Source organism: Benincasa hispida, chromosome 9 (genome assembly GCF_009727055.1).
Source record: "Benincasa hispida cultivar B227 chromosome 9, ASM972705v1, whole genome shotgun sequence".
NCBI classification, from domain to species: Eukaryota; Viridiplantae; Streptophyta; class Magnoliopsida; order Cucurbitales; family Cucurbitaceae; genus Benincasa; species Benincasa hispida.
In genome coordinates, this window is record NC_052357.1 from 32029264 (window position 1) to 32044438 (window position 15175).

The window sequence follows — 15175 nt, forward strand, 5'->3', positions numbered from 1 at the left end:
AGTCTTCGGTGATAGAAATTCTTCAAGGAGGTTATTCTTTATCCTTGTAGTGTATGACTTGATAATGTCCATGGTTTGAATGAATTCATGAAAAGAAGTTTTTGTGGCCTAATTTGATGTCTGTTAGATTATTGTGTTGAATCTTGGTGCATCGGAGATGTCATTAATTTTACTCGCTGAGCTAGTGAGCATTCTCCGGAAAGACCTTTGAAAGTAATCAAAATTTAATTAATTTTTTGCCGATTTGGTCAATGATTTGGTTCTTGATCATTGGGATGCATATTTTTTACTGAGTTCTTTACCTTTTGTATTTGGCTGTAATGGATGTAATCACTTTATTTTGCTTTATGTTTGTTTCATTGTACTTTGTACTTTGAGCATTGGTCTCTTTTGATTCTATCAATGAAAGTTTTGTTTCCTTTAATATTTTTTTTCTTACTAATTATGCTATCTTTGTCGTAGGTATTGTGAAGAAAGGCCTTTACTTTTGGGCAACATTGGAATGGGGGCAAGACTATGCACTTATTATCAAAAGTCGTCCCCCGATGATCAAACTGGTGCACTGTTGCGAAATGGGGGGGATAGTTTAGGACATGTCATTATCCTCGAACCTTCAGATAAATCTCCTTATCTTGGGGATTTAAAAGGTGGTTCAATACAGGCATCTCTTGAAACAAACATGTACAGGTCACCTGTATTTTCCCACAAGGTGCCAATGACTGATTATATATTGGTCCGTTCTGCAAAGGGGAAGCTTTCCCTAAGACGTATTGACAAAAATTTTGCAGTTGGCCAGCAGGTTGGTTTTGTTTTGTTTCTTGTTTCTCTCTCTCTCTTTTTTTTTTAGTTTTATTATTTTTCTTTATTTAATTGGACTTGCTTTATTTGATTGACAGCATTCTCTTTTCTTGTTTTAATTTTATCAGATTCTCTCAATATTTGGTTGAATTTGTACTTGAATAGATCATGGTTTGATTGGTTGCTGTATTTTCATAGATACGGACTCTTAATGTTTTTTGATATTTATAATACTGAGAAAGGATGACCTCGTGAGAGGGCATGCAAATCTCACTTTCTACAATTTGTGGAGACGGGTCCAACAATAAATGAAAGGATGACATCCCACTATTTAGATCACATTAACTAATTCAATTACTGCGAAAGGATGAACTTTCTAGGAATTCTTCTAGTTTTAACACAATCATAATGTTTTCAGTTTCTCATTGTACATTAACATAATGTACAGTCGAGTAAAAGAGTCTCATCCTCATGTAACTAAATTGCTGAATTTAGTACTTAACAACGATTCATAAGAGCTAATGTATATGTAACGTAACATTATTGATTTGGAGTTGTTAGATTTTTGGTTTGAACCTCTAGTATGTAAATGTCTTTGGGGATTTGTGGACAGTATATTAATGTCCCAAGGTACTAAAATCACGGCTTCTAGAGGTCTTTTGTTTCTTGAATTTGATTCCTTGTACTATGTTGATACAAGCTTACATGATAACATGGTCAGAAGACAATGGGGTTAGATGTGAGAAAAATTACCAACTTGCTCCTTGAAATAATTCATTGCCATAATTTAAATTCATTATTAATTTATTATATTATTCATATTACGAGTTATCTTATCCCAATGGTCCAAGGGCAAGCAAAAAATCTAAATGCTGTTGAGGTCAAGGCTTAATTCGACCATTCTAGAAAAGGATACGAAACTTTTCATCAAGGGAATGAAATAAGACTAATGCTCAAGGATGCAAGGAAACAAAATAAGAAAGACAGACAATACAAGACAAAAATAAACAAACAAAGACAGGCAAAGATAAACCAAAATTAGAAAGGATTAATGAAAGCATTCCAACCACTATATATATTATGAAATGAGAACCTTGGAAAGATTATGAGAAAGTTCTTTTGGGAAGGTTTTGATGGAAGCAAGATTAATCACCTTGTCAAATGGGAGATAGTTTCCAAACAACAAAAACACGGAGGCCTTGGTTTTGGTGATCTAAAAAACCAAAATGTGGCTCTATTGGCAAAATGGGGTTGGAGGTTTATGCATGAGAAAGAAGCTCTTTGGTGTAAGGTAGTAAAAAATATTCATGATAGTGATTCATTTGAATGACACACGGCTGGAAAAGAAGGGAAAGCCTTAGAAGTCCTTGGATTACTATTACTATTTCCCGAGTTTGGCAAAAAATTGCATCATTTGCATCTTTTAAACTCGGTAATGCCTTCAAAATTTCCTTTTGGCATCACAACTGGTTGAGTTCCTCTCTACTGTTCTTTGTTTCCAAAATTATATAGAATTTACCTTGTCTCCTGAAAGTTCAGTTTTTCAACATTGGGATTCAACTGCTTTATCATAGTCAATTACTTTCAGGAGATTACTAAAAGATGATGAAATTCAGGATTTTCAAAATCTTTTACTTTTATTAGAAGGTAAAAGGATAGTTGATGGGTAAGATTGTAGATTTTGGTCTTTAGATGCTTCAAGTGCTTTTTCTGTGAAATTATTATTCAAGCATTTGAACTCATCTTCACCAATAGACAGTCTGTTGTACAAAAACTTATGGAAATCAAGCTGCCCGAGGAGAATAAATATCATAATTTGGGCAATGATTTATGGTTCTCTCAATTGCTCACAAACTCTTCAAAGGAAGCTGCCAAATCGTTATCTTTTGCCCTCAATCTGCTCCCTGCTCTTTGGAATTATGGAGGAAATTGTTTGCGACATTTAATCTTCATTGGGTTTTCAGCAATGTTTTCAAGGAGAATGTGTCTCAGCTTATCATTGGTCCTTTTTTAAAAGCTCACTTGCTTCAGTTGTGGATTAATGCAATTAAAGTAGTTTTGATAGAAATTTGGTTGGAGAGAAATCAACATATTTTTCAAGAAAAGTCTCTTAAATGGTTTGATCGTTATGAGATTGCAAGAGTTAAAGCTTCTTCTTAGTGTTCACTTTCCAAAAAAATTTCGGATTATTCTATTCAAGATATTTGTCTTAATTGGAATGCTTTCATTCATTTTATGTAATGGTATTTTTAGACACATGGTTTTCTATTGTATTCAAAATGTTCGTTTTGAGGTATGATGAGGATGCTATGGGTGTGTCGACCTAGTCGAGATAGCCAGGTGCATCTATTGATCCCTATTTCTTATTTTTAGTAGTTTTTTGTAATTCGAGCATTAGTCTCTTTTTATTTCATCATGAAAAGTGGTGTTTCCTTTTTGAAAAAAGAACCTTGGAAATTTCTTGGAAAGAGAAAATTAGGAAGAAGACTTGAGGCGAACCAAAGTTTGGCAGTCATTTTCCTTAAGCAGTAACGTTACTTTGACGTTTGTTTTTTTAGAAGTATTATGAGGACGTGAGACATCAGAGTTATGAATAAGTCGGCTTGAACTCTTATTGTGCTGAAAATCTTTGCCAAGAACGAGGCAAGGTTCTTTCCTTGCCACTTTGTGAGCAAATGGTAGAACCACGATGGAGGTTAACTATTTTAATCAATCTCCAAAAATGTAATGTATAGTGTCTGAGTAAGTTAATTATTTTATTAAATCTCCAAAATTTTGTAGACAGGATACTAAGTTGATTGGTTTGAATTTAGGAAATGAGGTCAACTGATTGAAATTGCAATATATTATATGTAGTCTAATAACTTTTCCTTTTCTTTTTTTTTTTTCCCTAAAAAAAAAAACGAAACAGAACTTTTCATTGATAAAATGAAAAGTGATTAATGCTCAAATTACAAGGAAACAAAACGAAGATTCAGAAAACTTAAAATGAACAAACCTAAGAGAACCATGCATTATTATGAGGAGAATACAAAAAAGAAAGCCCTCCAATTAAACAAGAAATTTGGAGATGAATACACTTAAATCATAGAATGAGAACATCGGTAAGAACCTAAGAACCAAAGAATCTTGAATCTTCAAAATGAATGAGCCAATGGAACACTGAAAAACCAGTGCAGATGGACAAATGACTGCAGCTTCAAACAAAATAAGCTGGTTTTATGGGAAAAGAAGTCTTCAAAGGCCTTTGGAAGTTATTTTGTCCCTAGGCTTGTATCTCCTTCCATCAGACCATTATTTTAATAACTTTTCCTATTGATTTCTCCTTTTTGTTTCCGATACATTTGTAGAAGTTCAAGAATATTTAAGGAAGGTTTGGATTCTACTTTCTATGTGCTTAAGGAGCTGTTTTAATTTTTTTCCCTACTTAAAAACACTTTTCTAAGCACTTAAAAAATCAATCCAGACGAATTCTAATGTCCTTAATCAAATTCCGTTATCAGCTCTATTAATTGGTATTTTGTGCAGGAGCCGCTGATGGAGGTGTTTTCTCCGGGAACAAAGTCTCTTCAAACTTTTATGATGAATAGACTAACTTTGTATATGTTTCGTGAATTCCTTGCTGCTGAAAAGCGCCGACGAATCCCTGACATCCGTGTTGAGGAACTACCTTCTCAGTTTCCATACCTGTCTGAGACTATAATTAGGAAGAAACTGAAGGAATATGCTCTGCAGCAGGTTAGTTCATAACATTTTTATATGCATAATATAATTATACGCTCAATTCGAATAAACAACCCACCCTCATTTGTACTTTACGATGTTGTAAGTTTACTTCATGTTTATCTTCATTATGAATGACTGAATCATATATAATACTGCAGAGAAATTCGAGCGGACAGATTATTTTAATTAAGAAGCGCAACGCAAGCATTTCTTTGAAAAAAGATGCTGTGACACCTGAGGATGTAAGCAACATAAGTGCCTTTTTGTTGGTTCCTTTTCATCGATGAATTTACTTTTTATTTTATTTTATTTTTAAAATGAAAACAACTTTCTTTAAAGAATGCTTGGGCATACAAAAAAACAAGCCCACTAGAATTTGCGTTCGGGAAGTAAAGTCTATTCAAAATTATTCCTTTGAGATGAGTACAACAAGCTATTTATAGCTTTATGCCAGCCGGCTAACTAACTAATAAATCAACTACTTTTTAGAAGAACCAAGAATGGATCTAAAAGAACTAATACTTGAATATAAAAACTTGAAGAACTAAATACAAAAGGTCTCGGTAAACACGACCTACCCCAAGAATGACTAAATATTTTAAGAAACATAAAAGAATATCCAAGATACTTCAAGACTTCAAGACTCTTGCTTCATCATGGTGTTCTCATTCTAAAGCTTTTGTCAATTATTCCATTCAAGATATTTGTTTGAAATGAAATGTTTTGTCTCTCTGTCTTTGTATTACGCAATATGTATCCTTGTTAATTTTGTTGTTCGTGGTATCTTGTATTTTGGAGCACAAGACACTTTTCATTATATCAATGAAAAGTATTGTTTCTCTTTTTAAAAAAAGATACTTCAAGACTTGCATCAAGTAGTCTCCAAACTCTATTACTCTATTCAATAGATTAAAATCGTATGCATTTATTTCTCCTCTTTTTTTATTTTTAAGCGGAAACAAACTTTTCATTGATATAATGAAAAGAGGCTAATGCTTGAAATACAATGAGACATAATAATCCATTCAATCAAGACGAGAGGATCAACAGGTGCACTCAGATATTTCAACTAGGTTGACACATCCATAGCACCCTCATCATATCCACAATTCTCAACATAAGAAGATACACAATAAAATACCAAATGAACTCATAAACCAAATATAAAAAAAAAGAAGACTTTAATCTCAGAAGATGAAAGCTCTCCAATTTAAACAAATGTCTTGCACCAAAAAACTTTAAAATTGCTTGGAAAGAGAGTACCACTGGATGGGGATACATTAAGGCTTGCAACTTCAAATCAATTAATCCACAATAAGGATTTTTCATGAAAAACCCGTTGGTTGCTTTCGAACCAAACTTCATCAAGTAAAGCCTTGTACTCCTCCTTCTATCAGTTAATTTTTTGTTTATTCTTGTCTCTTGCTATGTGATTGAAAGTTCCATATTTTGTTATGTTTCTTATTTTGTATTTTGAGCGTTAGACTCATTTCATTAATTCAATGAAAAGTCTTGTTTTTGTTCTTTTGTTTTTTTTTTTTTTTTTTTTTTTTTTTTTTTAATAGGAGCTTCCTCCTTTACAAAAAGGGACTCCAACTATATGAAATAATGACTATAGAATAGTTATAAAATGTCTTAAAAATTAAAGCCCACAAGGAAACATGAAATTGAACGAAAGACCAAATCTTCTTGTGGTCCATTTCCACTCTCTTAAAAGACATTTTGCGCACCCTACAAAATCCATAAAATCGCACAGCCCAACAAGCCATAAAAAGCAGCCATTCTTTCCAAAAGGTGGATTTAGAAGGAACTTCTTGATCATAGCGCTAGTATCTCTGTGACGAGCATACATCATACCAAGCGTCTGGAGGAAAGAACCCTAGGCACAATTTGCAAACTCAACGCCATAGAATATGGTCAAAATCTTCTTTCACCTTCTGACCAAGAATACAAAAGACATGCCCAACAAGCGAAGACATCTTCCTCACGAGCTGATCCAACATGTTAGCATGGCTGTGTAGAACTTCCTAGTTAAAGAACCTCACCTTCCTTATCTTAACTCTCCAAAACACCGTAAAGACTGACATTTTGAATGGAGAAGGATCAACCAAGCAATGAAAGAAAGACTTACACAAAAACCCTTCCAAAGGATTGGGGATCCAAAATCTGACCTCCCTTCTCCAACTCATAAAGGGGTGACCCTTGAGTGAAAAAAAGAAGAGCAGCCACATCCATTGCTTCCTAATCGGAAAGAAAGCAACAAAACCTGATAGAAAAAGAACAAAAACTCCTAGACCACGTAAGAAAGTCAACGATAAAATGATTTTTGAGGGACGAGATGAGGAAACAAAGCACAAAAAGGTCTCTCTCCCACCCAATGATCTTCCCAAAAGTACATGTCCCTCTCTTCTCCGACCACACATATGGACCAAGTAAATAGAAGATATAAGCTCTTTCAAAATGAAATATCCTTCCACCGTGAGTACCTTTAACTGCCTTAGACAACCGCTCGAAAGGATGGTGGCCGTGTTTACTAGTAGTGATCCTACGTCATAGAATTGGGCTCAGAGGAGAAATGCCGCACCATTTGGCCAACAGAGCTTTGTTTCACACCCTAAGATTACCAATTTCAAGATCCTCCAAGGAAATTGGTCTCTTGATAACCTCCCATCTAATCAAATGTCTTTTCCCTTCTTCCCAGAGAAATCGCGCATCAACCCGTCCAAACTCTTATATACCTTGCATGGGGCTATGAAAAGGGAAAAAAGAAATAGAAATATCACTGAAGACCGATTTGATCAAGGTAAATCTTCCAACTTTAGAAAAGCAGCATTTTTTTCCAAGAGGCTAACCTTCTTCGAACTTTATCCACCACAAGGTCCCCCATAAAGATTAGAGAAAAAAGATGACCTCTTCCTCAACTTCCTTATTATCTCTAATAACCTCCCTCTGACTCATTGACCAATGAACCGATCCTATTCCTACTTTTCCGACAACTAGCCATTCTGTGGAAAAAGTAAGTATTGCAATCTCCTTCCTTAGCCCAAGCCAACTTCACTTTTTGCCTGAAACTACAGGCTTCCATCTTAACCACATCCACGCAATGGTTCTTAAAGACAAGAACAGCCAACAGAAAATTCTAGCATGTCTAGGAACTATGATCCATATTCTATGAAAATTATAATGAATGTAAATCTAGGGCCTATACTATGGTATATATTGTTGCGTTGCTGTATTGTTTTCTTTATTCTTATACCATCTTCCTTTTGAAATGTTAGGTATGCAAGTATGAAAGCATGCAAGCTGGTTTGTACCGTCTGAAACATTTGGGACTTTCAGAGGTTCATCCCTCGGCAATTTCATCTGCGATGAGTAGACTTCCTGATGAAGCTATTACCCTGGCTGCTGCATCTCACATTGAAAGAGAGTTGCAGATAACTCCCTGGAACTTAAGTAGCAATTTTGTTGCTTGTACGACCCAGGTAATGAATCTTTTAGCTTATCTCCATTATAGCAAGTATCTGGTTCATCTATTGTCCTTTTTGTCAAGTTTTTGAAATTGTTTTATCTTATCTTATATTTTGTTTGTGAAAGAATAGAGTAGAAAAGGACTGTTTGCCAAATGGTAAAAATTAAGATTGAAATCACTTGATAGGTGGATAGCACGACTTTTTAGTGACTTTTTTATTATTATTTTTTTATAGCTCATGACTTGGTTCTGTTTACTGCTTTATATTGGTGCAAAATGAGGCACCTTTTAAGAATTTTAGTCTTTTGCACCTTTTAAGAATTTTAGTCTTTCTTATTTAGTTTCTAATTGGAAATCCCTTTTTTCAATCACCATTAGGTGCTCTGGGGTTTCTCCTTATTTCATTTATTCAAATGTTTCTTCTCAAAAAAAAAAAAAAAAAGGTGGATCACACTCTGTTGATTTCTGTAGATGAACTGATATTAAATTGTTTTTTATGAGTTTGTTTCTTTTAAGTTTTTATTACTTATCTTCCAAAGAATGAAATATATTTGAATAGATTCTCATCTTTTCAACTACAATGTGAATTAAAAAATGGATAAATAATTGAATATAAGATAGAAGAGAATTGATCACTAAAGAAGGATACGGTGATTGATTGCTAATTTTCAACCTTCTTCTCTGATCCCCAACCAAACTAAAATAAAAAGGGAAAAGAAAATATAGAGCGGCTGGAAATTACAGGTGTTGGTGATCCATCTGGTCGTGGGCTTGGATTTAGTTACGTTCGTTCGGTTCCAAAAGCACCTATTTCTAATGCATCTTTAAAGAAAAAAGCAGCCTCTAGTCGAGGAAGCTCTGCAGTGACAGGAACAGATGCTGACCTACGTAGGTTGAGCATGGATGCTGCAAAAGAGGTACCTGGTTTTCTGTTGAAAAATTGTTTTTAGCTTTATAGTGTCTCGTGTGTCATTTCATGTTTCACACAAGAATTTTATGTGGTAGATTAAAACTTCATTAAAATGGAGTTTCACCTAAAGCTCACTTCTGTATCTTTTTGTAGTTTATATTCACTCTTAATTCAGACATTATTTTTGATATAATGGCTATATAAAATTTTCTCCATTTTATTCTATTATTTCCATTTTTGGACATGGAGCCAGAAGTTTCTAGGCGATGCATTCCGAAATAGCTTTGAACATTGTTTCATTGGTCAATAGTAAAGCACGAACACTTTAGTTTGACTAGTGTGTTTGTGCTGAATATTTGGACACTTTGACACTAGATTAGACACTTTTAACTTAATAGATATATGTTAGACAAGTTGTAGTCGTACAAAGTCTGTAGGGGTTTAACTAGATACAATTATTTAAATTTTTAGAATGAAATACATCAGACTCATATTTTAAGCATGTAAATGCATAAACTTACCTGCTTCGAATTTCCTTTTTTTTTCCATCTATAGTAATGATTACATACATATATGTATGCATGTGTGTGTGTATATATAAGAAGTGAAAAATAAGAAAATTAGTTTCATGACATCTTAATTAACACTATAAAATTAATAAAATATTTGTAGTCAACTTTTTATCATTGTAGCTAACAATGTGCTAGATTTGAGAATTTATGAACTTAATGGACTTGTGAAAAGTGTAATTGTCTCTTAAAAATATTTTCTTTTGGCATAGGAAAATTGATATTCTTATTTTCCCGCTCTAATTAGATATTGGAGCTTTGCATTATCAGTACTTCCCTGCTATTTTTCTTACGCTTACTACCTTGAAATGTTCATCTTGTTTGATATTTCAGGTTCTTCTCAAGTTTGATGTATCTGAAGAACAGATAGCAAAACTAACCAGATGGCACAGAATTGCTATGATACGGAGGCTTTCGAGTGAGCAAGCAGCTTCTGGGGTACAAGTAGATCCAACAACTATCAGCAAATATGCACGTGGCCAGCGAATGTCCTTTCTGCAACTTCAGCGTCAGACAAGAGAGAAGTGTCAAGAAATTTGGGAACGACAAATTCAGAGTCTTTCAGCCTCAGATGGTGCTGAGAACGAGAGTGACTCTGAAGGAAATAGTGATCTAGATTCCTTTGCTGGAGATTTGGAAAATTTGCTGGATGCAGAGGAATTTGAAGATGAAGTTGATACATTTGAGATCCGACATGAAAAAACTGATGGGGTCAAGGGACTTAAAATGAGGAGACGTCCATCCATTGCTCAAACAGAAGAAGAGATTGAAGATGAAGTGGCGGAAGCTGCAGAGTTGTGCAGGTTGCTGATGGACGGTATGGACAACTCTTGTATATGATTTATGGAAAATTTCTGCGTGATGGATTTGGCTTGGATGATTAGCTTTTACCTTCTCTCATGGGGAATTCTTCAATGCTTTGCTTATCATTGATAGCATGGTTCATTTTTGGCGATAGAGTAAGGTTCTTTAAAACGATCCATCCACCCAAGTCATTAGGAGCTTCTGGGAATTTTTTAGTCAAAACCCTTTCTGCACATTTATCCCTTCTATTGGGTGGATGGATCGTTTTGAAGTAGCTCGGTTAAATGCTTCATCTTGGTGTACTCTATCCAAAAGACATGTTTAAATTGGCATGCTTTTATTTTTCCAGCTAAGTTCTCTCGGGATGTATTGTTCTAGTTCGATTATTGTGTTTTTGCTTCCTTTGTTCTTTGGAATATTTTTGTTAGATTATTTATGGATATGATGAGCATGCTAAGGAAGGTGTGAATCTAGTTGGGATTCCCAAGTGCATCTCTTGATCCCTAGGTTTCTTTCGTCCTTTGGGTCTCTTATTGTACTTTGAGCAATAATCTGTTTTCATTACTTCAATGAAAGAGGCTTGTTTTCATTTAAAAAAAAGTGGATATGATCATATGACTTAGTTGGGTCACCATATTGGCCAATACTTTGAATTATGCGGGACCTCGTTTTCATTGTTCTAGTTAGAATTCTCACTTTTCAGAATAAATTAGTTATGTTTTGCTTCTTTTGCCTGGCTAGTTGTACTTTTTCACGGGGAATGATGTGTATCAATGACATTGCTTAAGTTGGGAGATTCTGAACACCCATTAGTTCAATGCAATTCTATCCGTGGTCAAAGCTTATTAGTCCCTTGCACTTGGGGGAATTCGCACCTTTATCTGGCGCTAATGTAGAATCTATTATGCAGATGAAGCTGAGAGGAGGAGGAAGAAGAAGAAGAATAAAGTCATGGGAGAAGCAGTGTTGTCTACAGGTTTTCAAGCTAGTTTTGGTCATGAAAATCCTGAGCAGACCAGACATCTTGTTAGTATTGCCCAACCTGATGTCACCTATATTTCTAAAGAAAATATAAGAGAACAGAAGGAGGTACTAATATGTGATTATTTGTGATTTTCATTATCTTGCTCTCTTAAGCATGGGATCAATTTTCTTTACTCACATCTGAGGGACGATTTATAGATAATTAGTGCCGTGTGATATGATGGCAGGTTGAAAATATTATTAATCGAAAAGAAAAGTTTGGAAAATTGAAACCCACGAAGAAGAACTATAGTTCAGAGATGAACCTAATCAATAAGAAATTGAAGATATCAGGAGACAAAGTCAAGGTATGGAGGGTTTTATTTTATTTTTTTAATTTTTTTTTAAAAATAATATAGTTTTATCTGTTGGTGGGACACTGGGATTTACTTGATCCTCTTGTTTCAATATTCTGAAATTGTACCAACAAGAGTTTAGTTCAACTGACATCTGTATGTGTTGAGGACCAAGAGGACCTTGGTTCAAATCTCCCCACCCCCAATTCTGTACTAAAAGAAAAAATTTCTGAAATTGTTTCACTTTGGAACTATTGACACTAATCATAAGCTTCGTTTAAAATATAGGGTTTACGTTTATCCTTATTGTGGGAATAGTTTTAAACTCCCATCTTCAGTTGTTTTCCCTTTTCCGTAATTGTCTTGCTGGATACAATCTCTTATGGTATAATCAAGTCTAAAATACAATCTCCCAAAAGGAGAGAAAAATAAAAGATCTAGAGTCATGCCTCCAAATACTGAAAAAGTAATGACTACTCAGTGTAAACAAGTTGGGAGAGTTTGAAAACTTGAATAATATTTCAGATGCTTTAATCATGCAAAGGATTCAGCTTATATACTAATCCAAAACATAACACAGCCCAACAGCTAAACAAAGTTACCACACGGTAACAAACTAAAAATTACAACCAATTCTTAACTAAAGAACTCAAACTCAAGAACTGAAAGAACTAAAAAAATTTAAAAGTAAAACTTCAAAGAAAATAACCAACTGCGACTACATCACTACTACAAAAACACCAGAGAAACCCAGAACAGTGACCACCAACCAAATAAATACCAACAAAGAGTAAACTGAAAAACTCTTTAATTTTGCACAAACTAAAAACTAGATGAGAGAATCTTTTGATGAAGTAGCACCAAGAAGCTTGAAAATAAACTCTCTTCTTACAGTTGAAATCTTTCCAACAGGAGAACGAAACAGAGCTCAACAAGCGATATTAGATCACCGCCACTTAAATCTTCCAAAAACAGTGATCATGAATCCAACCACCTTCTAAAAAGAAACTCCTTAAACCCAAGATCTCTAGTATTCGAAGAAAATTTTCAAAGTTCAATTGACGATCAAACTATCACGACCCCTTATATCTTTACTAGAGGGAATAAAAAAAGAATCTCGGAGCTGTATTTCACAAACCTTAATTTAAAATGAAAACTTTAAAGGAACTGATGGAGGTATTATTTATCATGGATAGGTTTTGAGAAGTTTAGACACCTGCAGCCAAACTGTTCACAGCCTTCATGAGTAGAATTGATCCCGTTCTTAATTTCTCACTCTTTTTATTTTTATTTTATTTATTTATTTTTGGTTAAACTATATCTTTTATGTTGTTGCTTCAGTTTTGGTGATGGGAGTGATTAGGCTGGGGAAAAGGTGGATATTGGTTTTACGTCATTATTCTCTATATGCTGGTTGGAACCATATTAATTTAACCTTTTCTTGATCAGAATTTTAAAGAGAAGAAATCAGCTCGAGAGAGTTTTGTGTGTGGAAAGTGTGGTCAGGTACATAAAGTTTTTAGTTTAAAATTTCCCTGGCTCTGACCCCTCAATATGCTGACTTTCTGAAGTTTTTTGTTCTCAGTTTGGACACATGCGGACGAACAAGAATTGCCCCAAGTATGGAGAGGATCTTGAAACACCAGAGACAACAGATCAAGAAAAAGTATCAATAAAGTTGAATACCCTAGATCCATCAAATCAATCCCATCAGAAAGCTGTAACTAAGAAGGTTACACCTAAAGCCGTTGCAAAAAGTTCTACAACAGAAGCATTCGAGGGTGAAAAATCTACGTTGATGGCAAAAGTTTTTCCAGTGAAATTCAAATGCAGCTCATCTGACAGACTGTCTGACAATCTTAGTCCTGCACTGCCACAGACTTCTGACTTGCCAGTCAATTCTGACAATGAAACTGGGAAGTCTGTTAAAGTTAACAAGATTACATTTTCTAAGAAGAGAACTGAAGACATTCAGTTTGAGTCTCATAAACCCTCAATTGTAATACGACCTCCTGATGCAAAAAAGGTCTCACTTGAAGCTCATAAACCTTCCATTGTTATAAGACCACCAACAAATATGGATAGGGACAAAATGGAATTTTCCAGACGCTCTGCCACCATTATTAGATCAGCAGCTGAAACAGAAAAAGAACAGCTTCACAAAAAACTCATAATCAAACGGCCAAAGGAGGTTAAGGAGGTTATTGATTTGGATCGGAGTGCTTATGATGGGAGTGTTGGTATGGAGTACCGGAAGACTAAAAGAATTGTTGAGCTGTCAAGTTTTGAGAAGCATACAAGGCATGGGAGCATGAGTTCATCTGAGTCTGGAAAAAAGAAAGTTAGAGAAGAGCATAGATGGTGGGAAAAGCAAGAGAAGCAGAGAAATGAAGAAAGACTAAGGGAAGAGAAGGTGAGGAGGGTTTACAATGAACAAATGGGGATGCGAGAGGAACAAGAGAAGTTAGCTGAGATTAGAAGATTTGAAGCAAGCATTAGAAGTGATAAGGAGGAAGAAGAACGTCTAAAAGCAAAGAAGAAGAAGAAGAAACGAATCCCTGAAATACTAGATGATTATATGGAAGACCCCAGGTCAAGAAGATTTGATAAAAGGGTTCTAGAAAAAGAGCGTAGTGGGAAAAGGAAGCCTATTGAGTTGGGAAGACATGTTGCAGAGCATGCATCATCAACAAAACGCCGCAGGGGGGGAGAGGTACTTTTGTGCTTTGTAGGATTTTCTTTACATTTGTGTATATTCCCTGTGCTCAATTCATCTAAAACTATGGCATTTTTCATGCAGGTTGGTTTGTCAAATATCTTGGAGCGGATTGTGGAGACCCTCAAAGACAGGTTCGATATTTCCTATCTCTTCTTAAAACCAGTGTCCAAGAAGGAGGCTCCAGATTACCTGGATATCATAGAGCGCCCAATGGATCTTTCAACCATTAGGGAGAAGGTTAGAAGGTTGGAATACAAGACCAGGGACGAGTTCAGGAATGATGTATGGCAAATAATGTATAATGCTCACTTGTACAATGATGGGCGCAATCCAGGGATTCCTCCCCTAGCAGACAAGCTTTTGATGCTTTGTGACAATCTATTGAAACATAGTGATGAAGAATTGACTGAAGCAGAAATTGGAATCGAGTATAGGGATTCATAGGGGGGGAGTACATACCGAATTGTGCCTGATTCATAGGGGGGGAGTACATACCGAATTGTGCCTTTGTGTAGTATATACATATAGCGTAGCGTAGTGAGGCTGAACCCTCATTTCCATGGCAAATAGTTTAACACAATATTCCATTCCATTAGAGATTTAGGAAATTCAGTTGGCATTTGTTGGGGAGAGATGAAGGGTATGAAGACAGGCTTAGAACACAACCATGCTCATTAGAATGTTTTGCCAAAAAGATTAGAAGAGGGGGTTAGAACTCGTTGATAGAGGACAAACCTTCCATAGTGTACTGTAGTGATGTATATAAAACCTGAGTTGAAAATATTTTTGGGTTTAGTAGAGATGTATTTTATTGTCCCCATAATGTTAGCTGTAGTGATGTATTTAAAAACTCAGTTGAAT

The 15175-nt window shown here is 35.1% G+C and overlaps 1 protein-coding gene across 6 annotated transcripts in view; it reads left to right on the top strand.

The window, feature by feature from the left end:
- The window catches only part of LOC120086679 (transcription initiation factor TFIID subunit 1), a 38605-nt gene extending 23491 nt beyond the window's left edge, over window positions 1-15114 (top strand). For 5 of the 6 annotated variants that reach the window (XM_039043434.1, XM_039043440.1, XM_039043437.1 and 2 more), the window contains exons 12-22: window positions 463-799; window positions 4327-4536; window positions 4683-4766; window positions 7803-8006; window positions 8704-8910; window positions 9806-10289; window positions 11187-11365; window positions 11488-11607; window positions 13045-13101; window positions 13181-14308; window positions 14396-15114. In XM_039043434.1, the coding sequence (XP_038899362.1) occupies window positions 463-799; window positions 4327-4536; window positions 4683-4766; window positions 7803-8006; window positions 8704-8910; window positions 9806-10289; window positions 11187-11365; window positions 11488-11607; window positions 13045-13101; window positions 13181-14308; window positions 14396-14758 (3373 nt within the window). In that variant the 3' untranslated portion in view covers window positions 14759-15114. The remainder of the gene's footprint in view (window positions 1-462; window positions 800-4326; window positions 4537-4682; window positions 4767-7802; window positions 8007-8703; window positions 8911-9805; window positions 10290-11186; window positions 11366-11487; window positions 11608-13044; window positions 13102-13180; window positions 14309-14395) is intronic. The other variant, XM_039043435.1, reaches the window with a different exon arrangement.
- The last annotated feature ends 61 nt before the right edge of the window (window positions 15115-15175 follow it).